This window comes from Lynx canadensis, chromosome D2 (assembly GCF_007474595.2).
Source record: "Lynx canadensis isolate LIC74 chromosome D2, mLynCan4.pri.v2, whole genome shotgun sequence".
Taxonomy (NCBI): domain Eukaryota; kingdom Metazoa; phylum Chordata; class Mammalia; order Carnivora; family Felidae; genus Lynx; species Lynx canadensis.
Genome location: NC_044313.2, coordinates 71776519 through 71793619, shown reverse-complemented (window position 1 = coordinate 71793619; position 17101 = coordinate 71776519). Strand labels below are relative to the sequence as shown.

The window sequence follows — 17101 nt, the reverse complement described above, 5'->3', positions numbered from 1 at the left end:
TTCCTTAGAAATCACTCTGCCAGGTACTATAGAGATAGGAAAGAAGTTAGTTCAAAGATAGTGATAAGATCAAAGTTAGTTCAAAGGTGGATGATCAGAAAAGAGAAAGTTGGTCAGCACAGCCTTCAAACGTTTTGTCTGTGGCCTTAAGAACTTCGCCATATGCAGTTGAACACATGAACCATTTTCATCAGAGTTAGGCATGAATGACCATGGCAGATGGGCAAGGTGGTAAGGAGATTAACCTACTAATGGTAAATGAGAGAGAAGACTGGATATCTTGGCAGTAATCATAGTTATTGAAAACAGTAATCATAGTTACTGCATTTAACATAGTAATATTCAGTCAGTATATGTCATAGTAACTGAATATAACAGTAATCATAGTTATTGAATATAAGGCTGAGAATGCATGTTTTTGATACATTGGGCATGTTGTGCATCCTAAGAATAGTGGTTTCATGAAGGGAACTTACAGAAAAAAAAGTCATCCACCCCAAGATTTGAGTGCCATAGATGAGCTTATGGGCCCAGTGGTGATGGAAAAAAAGGCATTAAAACACTCCACCAGTTGACTTCCCAAATAACCTTATGAGTGGTCAGATCAAAATCATAAGTTCCTGAGTCTTCATCAGCTGAGTTATGCTAGCTATCTCTCTGTTAAACCACAGCAGCTTGCTCTAAATCTTTGACTTATGGCAAACCTTTGTCTTATGCCTCATGCTTTTGAGCACGGACGCCTCATTTGATACTGAAAAACAACTCATTGACAATAGAATTGTGGTTGAATCTATGGAAGACAGAATATTCTTCCAACATCAGGATGCTTTCTGCAAAGGAGCAGCTCATGGGACTTCTTAGATTAATTTCTAAAGGACAAGTTGTATGCTCTGAAAAACCCATTTCATTTGACAAGTGCTGAAGGCTCATTATTACCAGTTCAAATATTATCAAAAGTAATTTATACTCCTGGGATTGTTAAATGACTTTTCCTTGCAAAATTCTTAGAGGGTTTCAGAAACTGTTGAAGAATGTGGCATTCACAAAGATGGGATTTTTTTTTTTGGTTTTTACCTAGTTGTGATTCATTTGTTATCATTCCTTCACCTCCTCAAGTCTGACTCCTTCATATCAGACATTACTAACCAATCACAGCATTGTTCTTACTGAGGTCAGTAGAGCCACGGGCTGCCCAGACAGGGCTCAAGGCAGTCAGTGCCAAGTGATCAAAACTGGAGCAAGGGACAAAATCCATTTACAATCCTGGGCAGAGACTGTTGTTTATTTCCGTTTTCCTTTCTGTTTATGGCATGCTATAAGCATAAATAACCGTTGGATGAGAGTAAATAATTGCATTTCGAAAGCACACTGCTAACTGTGTAAGGGGAATGAACACTTCAAAGGCTCTGGGATTTACTTAGGTGTTGAAACGGGCTTTTTACCATTTGGAACTGGGGCTACTTTGGAAAGGTTTATTTCGTTTTAGAGGTATTGACTTCCCTTGCTCAGCGCAGAACAAGCATCTCTTGTGATAAATTGCGGCTATTGTTATAGAATCTTAATAGTCCGTCTATACGGTATTTTGAAAACAGCTTTTGGTAAAAACAGAGCAATTTGCGTTTCTCCCTTCTTGCTTGTAAGTCCTGAGTTTTCTAATGGTCACAGATCAACTCTCCACTTTAAAATGCAGCACCTATTAAGTGCTGTGAATTGAAAGGAGGTGGTTAGCAAATTTGCAAGGGAGTCCTTAGGAAAAAAGAAAAGTTCACCCATCTTCAGCCCAACACGCTTACCCAGAGCTGTGATTCCACTTCTTCTTTAACGATGCTTTTGTTTATGCCTTTTATGCTTACTCTTTGCATTGCTGGGATTGATTTTTTTTTTTTTCCTTTTATCTCTGTGATAGATTGATGAGCCCTTGTGAACAATTTCAACATGTCACTTGCCTTGCCAGGGATATATTTCTTTATGTGGATCTTGATATATACTTATGTCCTTAATTTTATATTATTTTATTTTGATAGCAGATTGAGGGACTTTGAGTTAATTTTGCTTTCTGGAATATGAATTAGGGGACAAATTTGATTCCTCCTTCAATTCCATATTCTCTTTGAATCAGCCAACCTGGTGGCAAGTAACATATAAATGGACTCTTCATTGACTTAAATATTTGAGAGTGATAGACAGAAACAACCAGAATATTTGCTCCCTGGAGAAATGGCTCAGTAGTTAATTAGCTGGGTTTTCTGTATGTCTGGGTAAACCATGATTTCTGTTTTTTATTATCCTTTACAAAGAGATTCTAGTTTATTGATGGCACGGGGATCCAGAGATTCAGAGGTTGAGGCACATTATTATAATTTAATGTTTCCTAGCACCATTAACAACTGCTTGTGGGAGAGGTTTTCCCATAGTTTTCTAGGGTTGCAACTAAAACAATGACATTTCCCCTGCATTCAGGATTGAAAATCTCATTGTAGATGTAAAACAAACTCATAGTTCTAAAATAGGTTTAGTTTTGAAATGGGCCTCAGATGTCCCCTAGTCCAACCCCTTCCTTTTATTATTTAATATGAGGAAATGTGGATCCTTAGAGAGATTAAATGACTTCCTCAACATCACACATCACAGATCCCAGGTCTTGCATCTTTAAAAAATTTTTTTTTAAATGTATGTTTATTTTATTTATTTTTGAGAGAGAGAGAGAGAGCGCGCGCGCATGAGCAGGGGAGGAGCAGGTAGAGAGGGAGACACAGAATCCGAAGCAGGCTTCAGCTATCAGTGCACAGTCCGACACAGGGCTTGAACCCATGAACCTGAGATCATGACCTGAGCCGAAGTCGGACGCTTAACCGACTGAGCCACCCAGGTGCCCCGATCTTGTATTCTCTTCTGTCTGTGCCATCCTCTTTAGCACATGTGAAGTGTAAATAGATTTCCTAGACAAAAGAACGATGCACAGGCTTATGAGATACCTTCAGGTCTATGGGACTTTAATTTTCAAAATCAATTCCTAAGTGTTTTCTCATTTGCCCTTTATTATAGCCCTGCGTGATACATGAGGAAGATAATAGCATTTCTATATTCTGGGTGGTAAATGTGAAGCAGAGAGTGCTGAAGTTATTTGCCCAAGGGCATGTGGCTAATTCACATTGTTGGGTTTTTTTTTTTTTTTTTTCAATCGTAAAGTGGATTAGAAATAACTGCCTCATATAAAAGTTGTCAGAAGTAAGTGAAATTAGATGGGTAATGTATATAAAGTGCCTAGCTCAAGGGTTCTCATTAAATGGTGTGGTGGGCAGAATTCTAAAGTTGCCCCAAGACCCCTGCCCCCTGGTGTGCCTAATCCCCTTTCCAGCCCTGTGAATAGGACAGGGTGTGATTAAGTTACATTAGCTGCAAAGTTGAAAGGGATTTTGCCTATGTAATTAAGTCCCCCTGATCAGCTAACTAAATCAAAAAGGAGGTAATCTGGATGAGTCTGATCTAATCAGACACTCAGCCAAGTCCCTTCAAAGAAGATCTCGAGGTCAGAGCCAGAAGAAGCCGGGAGACTCCCCCGTCCCGGCCCTGTGGCTTTGGAGAAGTAAACAGCCATGTTGTGAACTGCTAACAGAGAGAGCCCCAAGTCAAGGACCTGAGAATGGCCTCTCCCAAGCTAAAGTGGACCCCAGCAGAGAGCCAACAGGGAAATGAGGACATTGGTCATGTAGCTTCAAGGAACTGAATTCTGCCAACGCTAGTGAGCTTGGAAGGAGACCCCGAGTCTCAGGTAAGATCGCAGCCTGACCCACACCGTGATTACAGCCTGGGGAGACCCCAAACAGAGGATCTGGCCGTGCTGCCTGAAGACTTCTGACCCATGGGCCCCATGCAATCATAAGCTTATGTTTCAGGTACTGAGTTTGTGGCAGCCTGTTACACTGCAGTAGAAAACTAATACAAGGGAACTATTGTTAGCATAAGTAGTTGATGGTTAGGATGATGATTAACCTAATGGTGATAATGTTTAATAGTAAGTTTGAAAATGAAATCCAAGTTGTAATTTGCCTTTTATTACACTGGACTTTGGATTATGTTTTTGGTTAGAATCAAGTCACTTCTAGCTGCAAGGGAGGGGAAATCACAAGCCTTTTAGCCATCTGAACAACCAGTAAGGAGGTTATTGCTTGTGGGGAAGAAGGGAGAAATACGTGCTTATTGCTTAGGTAGTCAGCTAGTGCTTTTTGTCACACTGCCCTTCCTAGGAAGTTAAAAAAAAGTATAATTGGTCTGTAAACCCAGTTCCCACTGGATTGTCATGACCCTCAAACTTGGGTTGGACGACTTTGACAGTGGCCCTTTGACTCCGATTTGGGGAAAACTGGAGGAAGAATAATGATAGTTCAGTTGTTCAAAATGGAATTGCAATAGTCGAGTGGAGATCCGGCCTGAGGTTTCGGTCGTAGGCACAGAGTATGGAATGGTCAAGTCCAGGAAAGGCAGTGAAATGAGTATTGGTAGGATTCAGTGAGGGTCCAGTCTGGAGTGATAGGGAGAGGGGAGGGTGTGTAGGATTCAGTGAGGATCCAGCTTCGAGTGATGGGGAGACGGGAGGGTGTGTGGAAAAGAAAATATGAGGCCTGGAGTGTGGGTCCTAGGGATCCGAGTAGACATGGAAGACTGTGTTTGTCCCGGCCATGCCAGGAGGAGGATATTTTTCTCTCTTGTAACATTCTGTGGGCAATGTTGTGTTTTTGGTGTTCACATATTACTTATTGCTTCTGTATGTAATCACTTCTATGTGGAAAATACAGATACCATAACAGCTAGTAAAATGTAAGCCTCTGTTTTCTCTTATTTAAAATGAGCAACACTTAACTTTAAGGTGTGCTGAGAACTAAATGTGATAATACATGTGAAGTGTGCCATCAGGTCATTGCTCAGTACCTAAGAACTATTGCTGTGGCTTTGATTGTGTGCGTGTATGTTTCAGCATTTCTCGGTTTGACCATGAGCCCCTCAGAATCACAGACTGTCGTTTATATTCACTTCTTTTTATATCCGATGCAAAGTCACTATTACTTAAAAGGAATTCTGTAAACGTTTGGAATGAATAAATATAGGTAACAGAGAAGAAGGGTATGAGAAGGAAAGTAAATGTCAGTATTTTTCAGAAAACATACATATTTGTGTGTGTGTGTGTGTGTGTGTGTGTGTGTGTGTGTGTTATTTATATTTATCTATGTTGATATGGATAGGTTTGGATGAATGGCACCTGTCAGTCAGTCTGGCTAGCTCATGATCTCATGTTTCCTTATGCCTGTTCCTAAAACTGTAATATTTTCTCCCCCCCCCCCCCGCCCATTTTGTGTAAATTCAAGTTGGCTAACATATAGTATGGTATTGCTTTCATGAGTAGAATTTAGTGACTCATCACTTGCACAAAACACCCATGGCTCATCCCAACAAGTGTCCTCCTTAATGCCCATCCCCATCTAGCCCATCCCCCACCCACCTCCCTCTAGTAACCCTGTTTGTTCTCTGTTTGGCTCTTATGGTTTGTCTCCCTCTCGGTTTTTATCTTATCTTATTTTTCCTCCCCTTCGCCTATGTTCATCTGTTTTGTTTCTTAAATTCCAATATTTTCTTGAATCACAAACACATAATGTTTTTCACCAAAATGAAAAAGAATGTGAAATAAGAAAAATCTACGTTTAGTAGACAGTGAAGTCTGACTTGTCATATTTGTTAGTATGATCATTTATTTATTTACTCAGCACATAGTGACTGCCTACTAGGAATCAGACTCAGTGGGGGGCTCTGGGTGGGAGGGGACACCTAGTGTTCAAGATAGGAGAAGGATATCAACAGGGGATGCTGTGGGCTTAGCTCCAGTCTGGAGGGGTGGGGGGGGGGGGGGGGGGGAGCCCAGAGTATGTCCCGGGCAGGCTCACGAGTGCCTGTCACATGGTGGCCTGTGAGCCATATGAATAGAGCACACAGTGCCAGATAGCTGATCTTACCAAATTTCTGGAACGTTAGGGGCACAGAGTTCCTTTTATTTCAAGACGAGATTCTTGTCAAAAATAGACCTAGAAAAATAGGACTGATATCAGAGTCAAAGCGTTATGATCTAATTCTTATTTTAGGAAATATGAAAGCCTGGATCTTGCAACTGCCCTCATATTTAGTGAACTAAGAAAAATTCATTCATTTTTCCTTAAAAAAGAAAGCGTGTGAGCCTGAAATGAAGGGCTTAGCAGAATGAGAACCTGGCCTGTTTGCATTCATTTTATAACTAAGCCCTCCATCTTCTCTGTAAATTCCGTTGTAGAGATGTCTAACATTCCCGGGGAATAAAAAAAAGGCTGAAAGCCAAGACTCCCTTCAGAGAGAAGCTGAAGCTCCCTGTGCATTTCATCAAAAGAATTCCCAAATGCATGTGAAATCTACCACAGAACTGTAGGACTATTAGACAGTTTTATTTCTACCTCATAAAAATATTTCAAAACCTGTGGGAGTTTTAGGAAACCAGCACTCATCAATCCGTATCATTCCCAATTCAGGCGCCCTTGAGACACATCTCCAAGCAATTAGGGATGTTAATTTTGAAGCAAACTGTCACATGGTATATACTTCATTATCAGTGAGTGATAGATTGTTTAAAACCTTATCTCACTCAAAATCTTTATATGTGTGTATATATATATATATATATATGTATTGTGTGTCCATGTACATATGTGTGATTGTGTCTGTGAGTATAATAAAAGTAACATTTATAAAATAAAATTCAGGACTAATACCCATCTGTTTAAAATAGAGAAGTTTATGTAGAGAAGTCCATTAGCAATGTGAGTCTGTACTTCCTCTCTTCCCTTCTGCTTCTCTTCCTGGAAATGCAGCTGAGCTCATCTGCAGAAAAAAAACACAGTGCATTTGGTGGTTTTCTTTCAAAAGCCCTCTTCAGGTTAGTTGTGCTTTTCTCCCTCAAATGTCAATATTCCCGTCTCTATCCCCAATAAAGAGTAAAGTAAAAACTTCTTCAGACGCATTTCTTTTCTTACTGTATCTCTGACTCGACAAGCTCAGATCCTTCTAGAAATGTGGCTCCAAATGCTCCCGATGCTGAGGAAAGCCAGCATCTGTCTGGCCTTTGCTCGTCTGTAGGGCAGGGCAGGGCAGGATAAGGCCGGGTAGGGCAGGGCAGTCCTGCCTGCGAGACTAGGCAGGGAGAGAAGGGCGGGCCCCGGGGGGTGGACACAGGGGGTGTCATTAGCAAGGAGACAGGAGAAAGGAATAAAAATGGGACAAAGGTAGTTTATCTTGTTGACCCCCCATCTTAATTCTGTAAAATAATTCTGAAGAGTTTCTTCTTATGTTCAATTTGTTTATTTAGTTGTGTGTGTGTGTGTGTGTGTGTGTGTGTGTGCGCGCGCGCGCGTGTGTGTGTGGTAGATTGTGGAGCTGTTAAGCAGGACCATGTTCTGTGCAAGAAAAGCAAAAGGAAAGCTTTCAGTAAGCTTCTCTTCCTTCCTTCCCTTCCAGGCACGCTTACGCCTTCACTCTCCGAGGAGAATACCTGTGTTTTAAAGTAATGTGTGAAAAGGAAAGGCTGATGTTTCCCCAGTTGTAACTTGCTGTAATCATCAGTGTCAGGAAGTTCTTCCTTAAATCATATTCACGTTCCACCGCTGATGCCGAAACGCATTTCCTCTGGTTTGATCTTCAATCAATGGCACCCAGATGCCTCTCTTCCCAGTGTCGAGAATTATGGGATGATAGACCCATAAAGGTCATTTCCCTTCCATGCATTTCCTCTAAGCTTCACTATTTCCCCTTCTTTAATCCATCCCTGTAATCTTCTCTCTGTGTATCTTTACAGTGACACCCAGCCGTACCCATCCTGCAGCGTGACCAGGTCCCTGCCTGGGAGCCGGTCCGTGCAGCCTGGAAACATGGCACCCCTCCATGGCTTGGAGCCCCGTCCACTCACGTTCATTCCTTGTCGCCTTTTGCACCCCAGTTCCTTTCTCGGTCCTCCATGAGCTCCCCTGAGCTCCTCCCAGAGCACTTTTCTAGGCGCTTGTGGTATTGTGTGTTACAGCCAGCCCTGAACCAGGCAGTTACCTCAAGAGATGTCCAGCACTGTTGACTGGGGGATGAATAAATGAATAAAACAGACTGTAAAGCCAGGAACTTATGATCGATAGTGATTGTGCAAAGCATACTAACCATTTTTATGGGAGGTGTGAGATATGCTTGTATTTTGCACAGTTAACAGTATAAACGTTTAGGGTAGTGGAGCATACCGAGCCCTGAACTAGGGGCTTCCTCCTAGTCTTGCCGCCTTGGGTAAGTCTTTTCCCTTCTTCTTGTCTTCTTACTTGATCAATACCTTGAAGGGGTGAGTCTGGCTCAGCTGTGAGATCTCATCCAGATCTAAAATAATTTTTCCCGAAGATGGCATGGTTTTGCATATTTTGGCACTCTGCACATGAAAGAGAAACTCATGTTGATATCCAAGTTACTGAGTAGCTCTGTGTATATAGTGAGAGTGAGCGAGAGCAAGAGAGGAATCTGTATCTGTCTATTTTTTTTATCTATTACTGTTGCCAATACGAACAGGGTTAAGCCCTGGAGTAGAGAGCCAAGGGAGATCCAAGCAGTCTGCGTTTTGCAATCTGTCCAAGTGCAGGGACACCCAGGTTCTAAGACACAATTGTGTGAAGATATGAGGTTGAGGCAGAAAACATGCAAATCAGTGCCTGGAATATGAATACTTCTTGCCATCCCGCCCTTGTTCTGGGAAGAGCACTTGTGCCATTCCGGCATCTCTCCCCTTTTACTCTGTTGAGGGGAATATTCATTCCTTCCATCCCACCCCTGTGGCCACACTGCCATTTGTTTATGTCTGACAGTTTAGCCTGAAGTCATTAGTTATGCTTAAAAGAAATCACATGTATGGAGGAGTGAATACAGATGTTTACTGCCACAGGACCAGAAGGAACAGAATAGCTTCAAGTCATAGAGTGACCCGTCAGTTCAGACCGTGAAGCTTGGGATGCTAGTGTCGCATCTTGGCAAGGTCAGATTCATTTCTTGCAGAGGGGTTCCTCTTTTTCTTGTAGAAACAGAAGGATAAACGGGATCTACAAGATCTCATTGTTCTTTTTGCCTCCTGGAGAACGACCGAAGGACAATTTTAATTTTTTCAGAAAATACGATTTTACTGCTGTTCTCAGTCCTGTTATGTATCTGCTATGGTCTGAATGTCCGTGTTCCCCCCAATTTCATGTGTTGAAATCCTAGCCTTCAGGGTAATGGTATTAGGAGGTGGGGGCTTCGGGAGATGCTTAGGTCATGAGGCTGGAGCCCTCGTGAGCAGGCCTAATGCTCTTATAAGGGAAGCCCGAGAAACCCCCTCACCCCTTACAGCAAGAAGGAGCCAGCTCTGAAGGGAAAGTAGGTTTTCTCCAGATACCAAATATGTCGGCATCTCGATCTTGGACTTCCCAGCCTGCAGAACCGTGAGCAATACATTTCTGCTCTTTACGAGTCTATAATATTTTGTTAGAGCAGCGCGACTGGACCGTGAGTGACTTCGTAAAGCCTATAGTAAAAGCAGACTTTATTGAGCATTTTATGCGGGCCACTCCAAGTACTTCACACGTAGTATTTCATATACTATTTGCAACAACCCAAGGGGGCGTGCCCTGTGAAATTCTCTTAGATAAGGAGACCGAGGCTTAGGGGCTTGCCCAGTGTCTTCGTGTAAATAATCAGCACAGTTAGGACCAAAGTGGCAGCCTGATGCCAGAGTCCATGCTTTCAATGACTGTTGTGCCCTGCAGAAGAGGGACCTCCTGTGTACTTGTAGGTACCTGACAAGATCTGTGTCGTTCCCCTCCTTCGGTCAGCATTATATAGTAAGGAAGCAACAGTTGCTCAGATACAGTGCATTGGTTCTACACATATTTATTAAACGTCTTTCAGGGCCAGGGGCCTGCACAAGGTGCTCAGAATATGCTGGGCTAAAGCAGATGAGTTCCTGCTGTCAACGGGCCAGGCCCAGTGGGGGGATCAGAGGGCAATCAAACAGTCACTTACACAGATGCACAATCACAGACTGCGTCAAATGCTGGGACGTAGAAGGAATGGGGACATGGCTTACCTCCTACGCCACTGTTCCTGACTTGATATTTTAACCTTCCACTTGGTTTTGTACCAACTGCTGTTTCAGCGGGTGAAAAGGGAGGGTCCCTTATACTGACCTTTTATGTTTGCACTGGAGAGATTTAATTAAGTACAGAACAAATGAGATTAGGTAAGGGGTAGGGGGCAGATAAAGTAGGTAAACTTAATTGTTTAAATAGATTTCGTCCAGATTTAATTGTCTGTGAAGACCATCCGTCACGGGTGCTCCTTCTTTTCCAGTTACTTAGAGACTAACGTTGACATACCCCTTGGCAGTGAGCAAGGCTGTTTCAGATCAGGTCATTACAGGGGACATTGTCAAGAAAGGGGACATTGTCACCTTTCACAGAGGAGGAAGCTGAGCCGTGGAGAAGTGAGGGACCTTCCGCAGAATCACATCTTCCAGGAAGTGATGAGCTGGCATCATCCTGCCAGTGCTTGCTTGTCCCTTGACCTTTCCTCTGTTCCATGCAGTGACGATTATTTCCATGGTCATGGCTGCTAAATCCTTCTCAGAGTGTTTCTTTCCCCCAGCATTTTTTATGGGCTGCATGTAAAAGGAATGCCTGTACCGTCACAAAATTGTGAATGAAATAAATACATAGCATAGGCAAGTGCAGAGGAATCAATGGAAGGAAACGGAATTTAGCAGGTTTTTCCCTTTCGGAAAACTTTTTGTTGTTGGTTTTGGTGACAGCCGAATATAAAGCCCCAGGTGGGCGGCCAGAGCAGGGAGCCGAGGAGGACACGTGGAGTACACACACAGGTACCCAAAAAGCCGAGAGCTTGGCCTGTCCAGAAGGCTCTGCAGGGAGGGGACCACGTTCTCCTGTGTTTCTTCTGTGCAATTAAAAGCCCCTCCCTTGACTCCCGGGAGCCTCTGCTTCCTGCTCTGTGAGTACCTGGCCCCTCACTGTCAAGTTGCCTGTCCCACCTTGGGGCGCCTGGGTGGCGCAGTCGGTTAAGCGTCCGACTTCAGCCAGGTCACGATCTCGCGGTCCGTGAGTTCGAGCCCCGCGTCAGGCTCTGGGCTGATGGCTCAGAGCCTGGAGCCTGTTTCCGATTCTGTGTCTCCCTCTCTCTCTGCCCCTCCCCCGTTCATGCTCTGTCTCTCTCTGTCCCAAAAATAAAATAAAACGTTGAAAAAAAAAAATTTTTAAAAAGTTGCCTGTCCCACCTTACCGCAGGATCCTCCCTCCCCGGGGCCTCGTGTCTGCCCTCCTCACGAGTGTGCACCTCGATGCCTGGCACATACTCGGGGGGCGGGGGGGGAGCCGATGAATGTTTCATGGGTGGACTCTTAGGGAAGAAGAAAACTCTCCAACTTCAGAATAACTTTTCTGTCACTGGGGCCGCTGTTTGAAGGAAACATGAGCGATAAGGTCAAAGAATCCCCTTTTCTCCGCTAGTCCAATCATGCCGGTGGCACTTTACTGCCAGGTCCACATTTGATCTAAGCTACTTAATTTCTTCACCCTCTTTTCTTGCTGAAGATTCTTTCCCACACAGGTCATAGGAGAGGGGCCGATGTAATCATGAAAACTGAAACCTTGCAGTCCCTCACTCACAGATCCATTGTTGTGCTGACATTTGTGCCCAGAATGGGGGAACTAGAGATGAAAGGCCACCCCCCTCGGAGTCTGCTCTAAGCATAACTGTATTCAGTGGCTCTGAGATGAGGGAGCGAGTCCTACCCATGGCCACAAATAACAGAAGTGAGATATCTTAAGTGTTGACGTAGAAGTATTTAAAGGTGTTTTTGATACACGGAGGAGGGCTCCAGTCTGCCTGGGAAGCAGGGAGGCAGCACCAAGCAGGTGGGACTTGTTATACGGGGTGCTGAAGCATGAGTAGGAGTTTGCCAGGTAGAGGAGAGTGGAGTAGGGTCAGAGCACGAGAGCCCTTTGTACCGACGGAGCCGTGTGTGTGAAGGCAGTAGGAAGGAAGCAACATAGCTTTATGACTTCGCTGCTGTGCATATTCTAAATGGGAGGAACGAGGCTGCAGACATGGGCTAGGGTCAGATCCTAATTGGCTTATGTAGCCCCCTGTGGAGTAGATTTATCAGGCAATGAGGAATCATTGAAAAATACTGAGTGAAGGCCATAGTGCGATGTGCTCTTTTAGGTGAGGAGAATGATTCTCTTGTTATGTGGAAGACACATTGTGGGGTCTGGGGAGTGGGGGAGGGGGTCTGGGGAGTCGGGTGTTTGATCCCCCCATTATGAAGCTATCAGCAGTAGAGCTGGAAGGAGAGAGACAGCAGAGGCTTACTTACCCAGTGGGATGTCAGGAAAGGAAGGGAGGCCTGGGCAGGTGTTGGACGCCGTGAAAATCAGCTGACTGGGGACCGTGGAGAGGAAGCATCTCTCAGGATAGCCAGCTTTCTGGCTCAGGGCGCTGGGTGTCAGTCACCAAGTAGGGGCTGCGTTGAACCCTCTTGTGTCAAAAGCTTTAAAAAATGGCCCAGGGCGCAGACGCGTACCCTTTGCAGCCACCGTTGAGTTTGTATTCTTTTCCTTTTCTAAAGAAGAGGAAACGAACCCAGCGCTCAAAGATGTTGAGTAACTCAGCCAAGGCCTCACAGCTCACGTGTGGCAGCGCTGGGGTTCAAAGCTAGGTTCGCCCAGCTGGAATCCCACCCTGTGCAAAGCTGCTGCCCCCACGGGGAGGTGCCCCACGTGGAGGAAGCTAACGGGTCCCTTGCGAGGCCGGGGTGCGCTGAAGGAGGGGATAGAGATAGTGGGGGGGGGGCTTTTTTTATTTTTTAAGATGTCAGCAGAAGCATTTCTATAGGCAGGGCGGAAGGAGACAGCGGAAGGAGAGGATGCCTTTCCTCCATCTAGGGGATGCGGTGCAGTCAGGGGACTCTGGGTGCGAGGGCGGGGCTGGCGTTAGGACCCAGGCAGTGCCACCCTCCCTCGGACACAGGAATCAGGGCTTTGCGGAAAGGAAACTCCAAAGGGAGCGGTGAGGAACAGAGGCCCCGGGCTCCCGGGCAGGGCAAGTCGGTGGGGTGGGCATCTGCAGGGAATCAGGGAAGCTGCCTCGGTGCCTTCAGGACGCTGGGAAAGAAAGTCAGAGCCTCACGGAGGCGCTGGTCCTCGAGGCTTGCGGGGGAGGAACCGGTCAGCGTCGCCTCCGGCCTGTCCAGCTGCGGCTCAGCGGCTCCCCCAGGGTTGCTGTCTTCATTTCCCTTCCAGATGCTTCTAGACCCTCACTATGGGCGGAGACGAAGCAGTGCAGCTTAACTTCCAGGAAGGCGAGGCCTGTGGACTCGAAACCGCTCCCTCCACCAAGGGCCCGGCGATAGCTTGGCCTTCACATCTCAGCTGTCCCAGATAGGAAAGGAACACAGCTGAATCATTCGTTTGTGTATTTTATTTTACGCACAGTGATCAACTCAGCCTTGTTGAGTTAAAAAGGATCAGCGTCTTGAGAGAAAAGCATTGCAGTCTGGGTCTCGATTCAGCGTTTGGAAGGCACCGGTAGATTCTGTCGGTGGTCCCTGAAAGGCTGAAGGTTCCTTTGTGGATGTTTGTGTTGGAGAGGGTGCCAGGGATGGGCGGAAAGAGAGCTGGGTCCCGGGTCCCCACTCCGCTCACCATGGGAACACATAAGGCCTATGCTCTTTTCTTCCACCCTGAGGATAACGTATTGATTACTGGTGTCTGTGTTTCTATCACATCAAACCTGACTACCTGGCTCCTTTCGTTTAAAACCATTTTCTTCTCTTTCTCGAGGACTGTCTTTAATTTGTCATTCAGTCCACTAGTTGATCTCTTAAGCTGTGTTTCCATGTCTTGTACCTTTTACACCATCGATTACATAAACACTAGGAAATACAGTTCTTATCATTATCATTAGAAATGAATTCAGAAGAGGCAACACGTGATTAACGTTCATCTTCTAAGTCCTAAATTTCAGGAAAGATTGAGTAAAAAATATTCTCAGGAAAGATGAACGAAATATACTCTCATAAACATGTACACGTAGTCTGAGATGCCCCCACTCCTGCCCTGGCATGTGTCGGAATCGGAGTTGGTTTCCATGTTGGCCATCAGGTGCCGGTGACGATCCCGGGACACCGTGTCCGTCTGGCTGGACCGTGGGGACGCGTGCCTCCGTGTTCTATAGAGAGCGAGTTGATTTTTGCACCACTCCTTGGAATGACTTGGCATCTGATGTCTTTTCCTCAGGAACCGTGGAGCACTCAGCACATCCCAGCGCTGTTTTCAGCCTTCTGTGGCCTCCTGGTCGCGCTTTCCTACCATCTGAGCCGGCAGAGCAGTGACCCCTCTGTGCTCCTGTGAGTAACACGCACCGCTGTGCCTGGTTCCCGTGGCCCTCGCCTTGTCACAGGGGCGAGAGGGCCATGGCCCCCATGGCGGCTGGACTCCTGTGCTGTTCACGCAGCCAACCACCCGGCGAGGACGGGAGAGGTGCAGGACCGGCCAAACACTAATGGAAATCAAGCACCAACTTTTAGCGAACATTTAACCTCTGCTCTTGCTTTTGGAGTAAAACGCACAGCGCCAGGGACACAGGGCTGTTAGCTCCCAAGTGCTGCTTTTTGACTTGCCCTTGGGTGAATTGTGTGGGCAGCTCCCACCTCAACAAGGACCCTTTCCGGGCCCGTGAAGCAGACTCGCTAGGTGGTTACCCTGTGGAGACTTGATGGGCATCTCTGCAAGGTTTGCAGTTCGTTCTGTTGCTTTTTGTTCCAAACAGGGCCGTGCCCACATTTTAAAATATATTTAATAGTAATCTTTAGTCACTTGAAATATACTTTTCTACCTTCCCTTTAATTGTGCCTTTTATTATTTTTACTTGAAATGTACTATCTTCCCTTTAAATTGTGCCCTTTATTGTTATTTTTTTTTAAAATTTATTTGGGGGAGAGAGAGAGAGAGAGTATGCAGGGGAGGGGTGGAGAGAGAGAGAGGGACAGAGAATCCCAAGCAGGTTCCACACTGTCAGCACAGAGCCCGATGCGGGACCCAAACTCATGAATCGTGAGATCAATACCTGAGCTGAAATCAAGAGCCGGATGCTTCACTGACTGAGCCACCCAGGCGCCTCTAATTGTGTCTTTTAAATCTTTGATAAATTTGCACTTGGGAAGTAGAAACACTTCCTGGGATGCCAGAGTTTCAGATAGCAATCATCTCATGTCATTTTTCCAAATGTACAGATGTTGACCATAACTGTGTGGGGGCCAGAGAAACCATTGTTTGAGGCTGCCCCATGCAGCAAAATAAAAGACGCGGGAAATGGGCAAAAGTTACACGTGGTTTGTGCGGTTTTTCACGTCAAGTATTTTACTGAAGTGTTGAGTTTTGCTGCCGTTTTTATGTGCGGAGGAAGCCCCGATGGGCTGACACAGAGAAGCTCTGTGAGCTTCGCTGTTGGCAATCAGCTGCCCATTCCTCTTGAGGTCCTTGACTCCTTTAATTAGGAGGGAATCTGAGAATCAAAACATTAGATTTGCGATCACCTGAATACACGCCTCTTCCTCTTTATTATGAATTAATTAAAGGAGCGAGCCCTTGCTTTGGTCATCTGGGAGTGAGAGGTCTCAGGTGAGGCTGTTTACCTCGAACGTTGTGACAGGCACATACTTTAAAGAGTATAACCTGTGCGTTTGTTCGTTTCCAGGTCCTTCATTCATTGTAGATTGCTTCCTAAATTTCTACATCAGAACCTGGAAGAGTTGGCCGCCGACCCTCTTCCCAAGAAGATGAAAGGCTCGGTGGTGAGATATTTGTGTTGCATAATGTACATGAGGATCTTGCTTAACATGGCCTGGCACGTGCTGGCGAAGCTCAGGTTCTCAGCGGGGCCCTGGCTAGGCGGGAATGACAGTCACCGGTGCAGAGAGAGGTGCCTTGTCTTGGTCTACAGTTGGCACATGGACTGTTGAGCCGCCTGGCAGGTGTGGACCTTTGACAGCCCCTCGAAGGCAGATGCTATATATGCCACGGTCACTCCATTGGTCCTCAGCTGAGGGCAGTTTGCTCGGCTCTTTGAATGAAACGAATTCGGTCAATGCTGCCCCCTGCTGGCGCCAGGCAGCAGGCCAGCTGCATACAAATAAAAGCTCATCTGCCAAGCTGGTTTCTAATGGGCTCCACACAGTCCTCTCCACACCTTCTGGCCTCAGCCTCATGCTGAGCTCAGAGTGCGCTTCCCACGTTCAGGGTTGACACTTGCACAGCCCTTGTGAGGAGCCCTTGGGTTTTAAGACTTACATCTGGGATGTTGGAGAGGGGAGCGACTCTATGGGATGGAGCGTGTGAGGGGAGAAGGAAAGAGGTAAAGAAGGAAGAACAGAACACAGAGACTTTAGAAGAAGGATGCTCTTTTCTGTTCGCCGGGAAAATGGCTTGGGGTGGTTTCAAACATCATCTGAGGAGGGGTAGCGTCTTTGGTATCATCTTCCAAACGTTACCACTTTCAAAAGCAATGCTCATTTGTTGTGTAATCTCCCATTCGAGTGTTGAGCTTGGGGAGATCTGCTGGCTGGAAGTCATGCCTTTCCTATGTTTTTGAGGAAAGACGGATCAATGGAAAAGCGGCAAATGACCCATTGATTGCAGGCTCCTCCAGCCAGGAGATGCGTCTCATTTGTCTTGGCCTCCACGGTGCCGTGAATAACTGCCGTTGAATTTAGATGAGATTCAGTTGCAATCCGCAATTTCAAGACAATGTGCAGGACTCCGGCAACACGATAACATTTAAAAACTTCACACCTAGCCCCCTGTGCCTTTGAGTGTGGGTGCAGTTCAAGCCAACCCATTGAGGAACCAAAGCACAGTCACTGTGACTAAGGACGTGGTTCATGAATTTGACAAGCAGAGGTATGTTTACAAGCAGGGCAGGAGGTAAAGCAGCTGGGGCCGATAGGGTGGCAGCTAAAAAG

At 45.8% G+C, this 17101-nt stretch overlaps 1 protein-coding gene across 2 annotated transcripts in view; it reads left to right on the top strand.

Moving 5' to 3' along the window:
- Window positions 1-17101, top strand: part of PCNX2 (pecanex 2) — a 301846-nt gene that overhangs the window by 120225 nt on the left and 164520 nt on the right. For both annotated transcript variants that reach the window (XM_030334389.1, XM_032595131.1), the window contains 2 exons: window positions 14379-14488; window positions 15838-15934. In XM_030334389.1, coding sequence (XP_030190249.1) covers window positions 14379-14488; window positions 15838-15934 — 207 coding nt within the window. The remainder of the gene's footprint in view (window positions 1-14378; window positions 14489-15837; window positions 15935-17101) is intronic.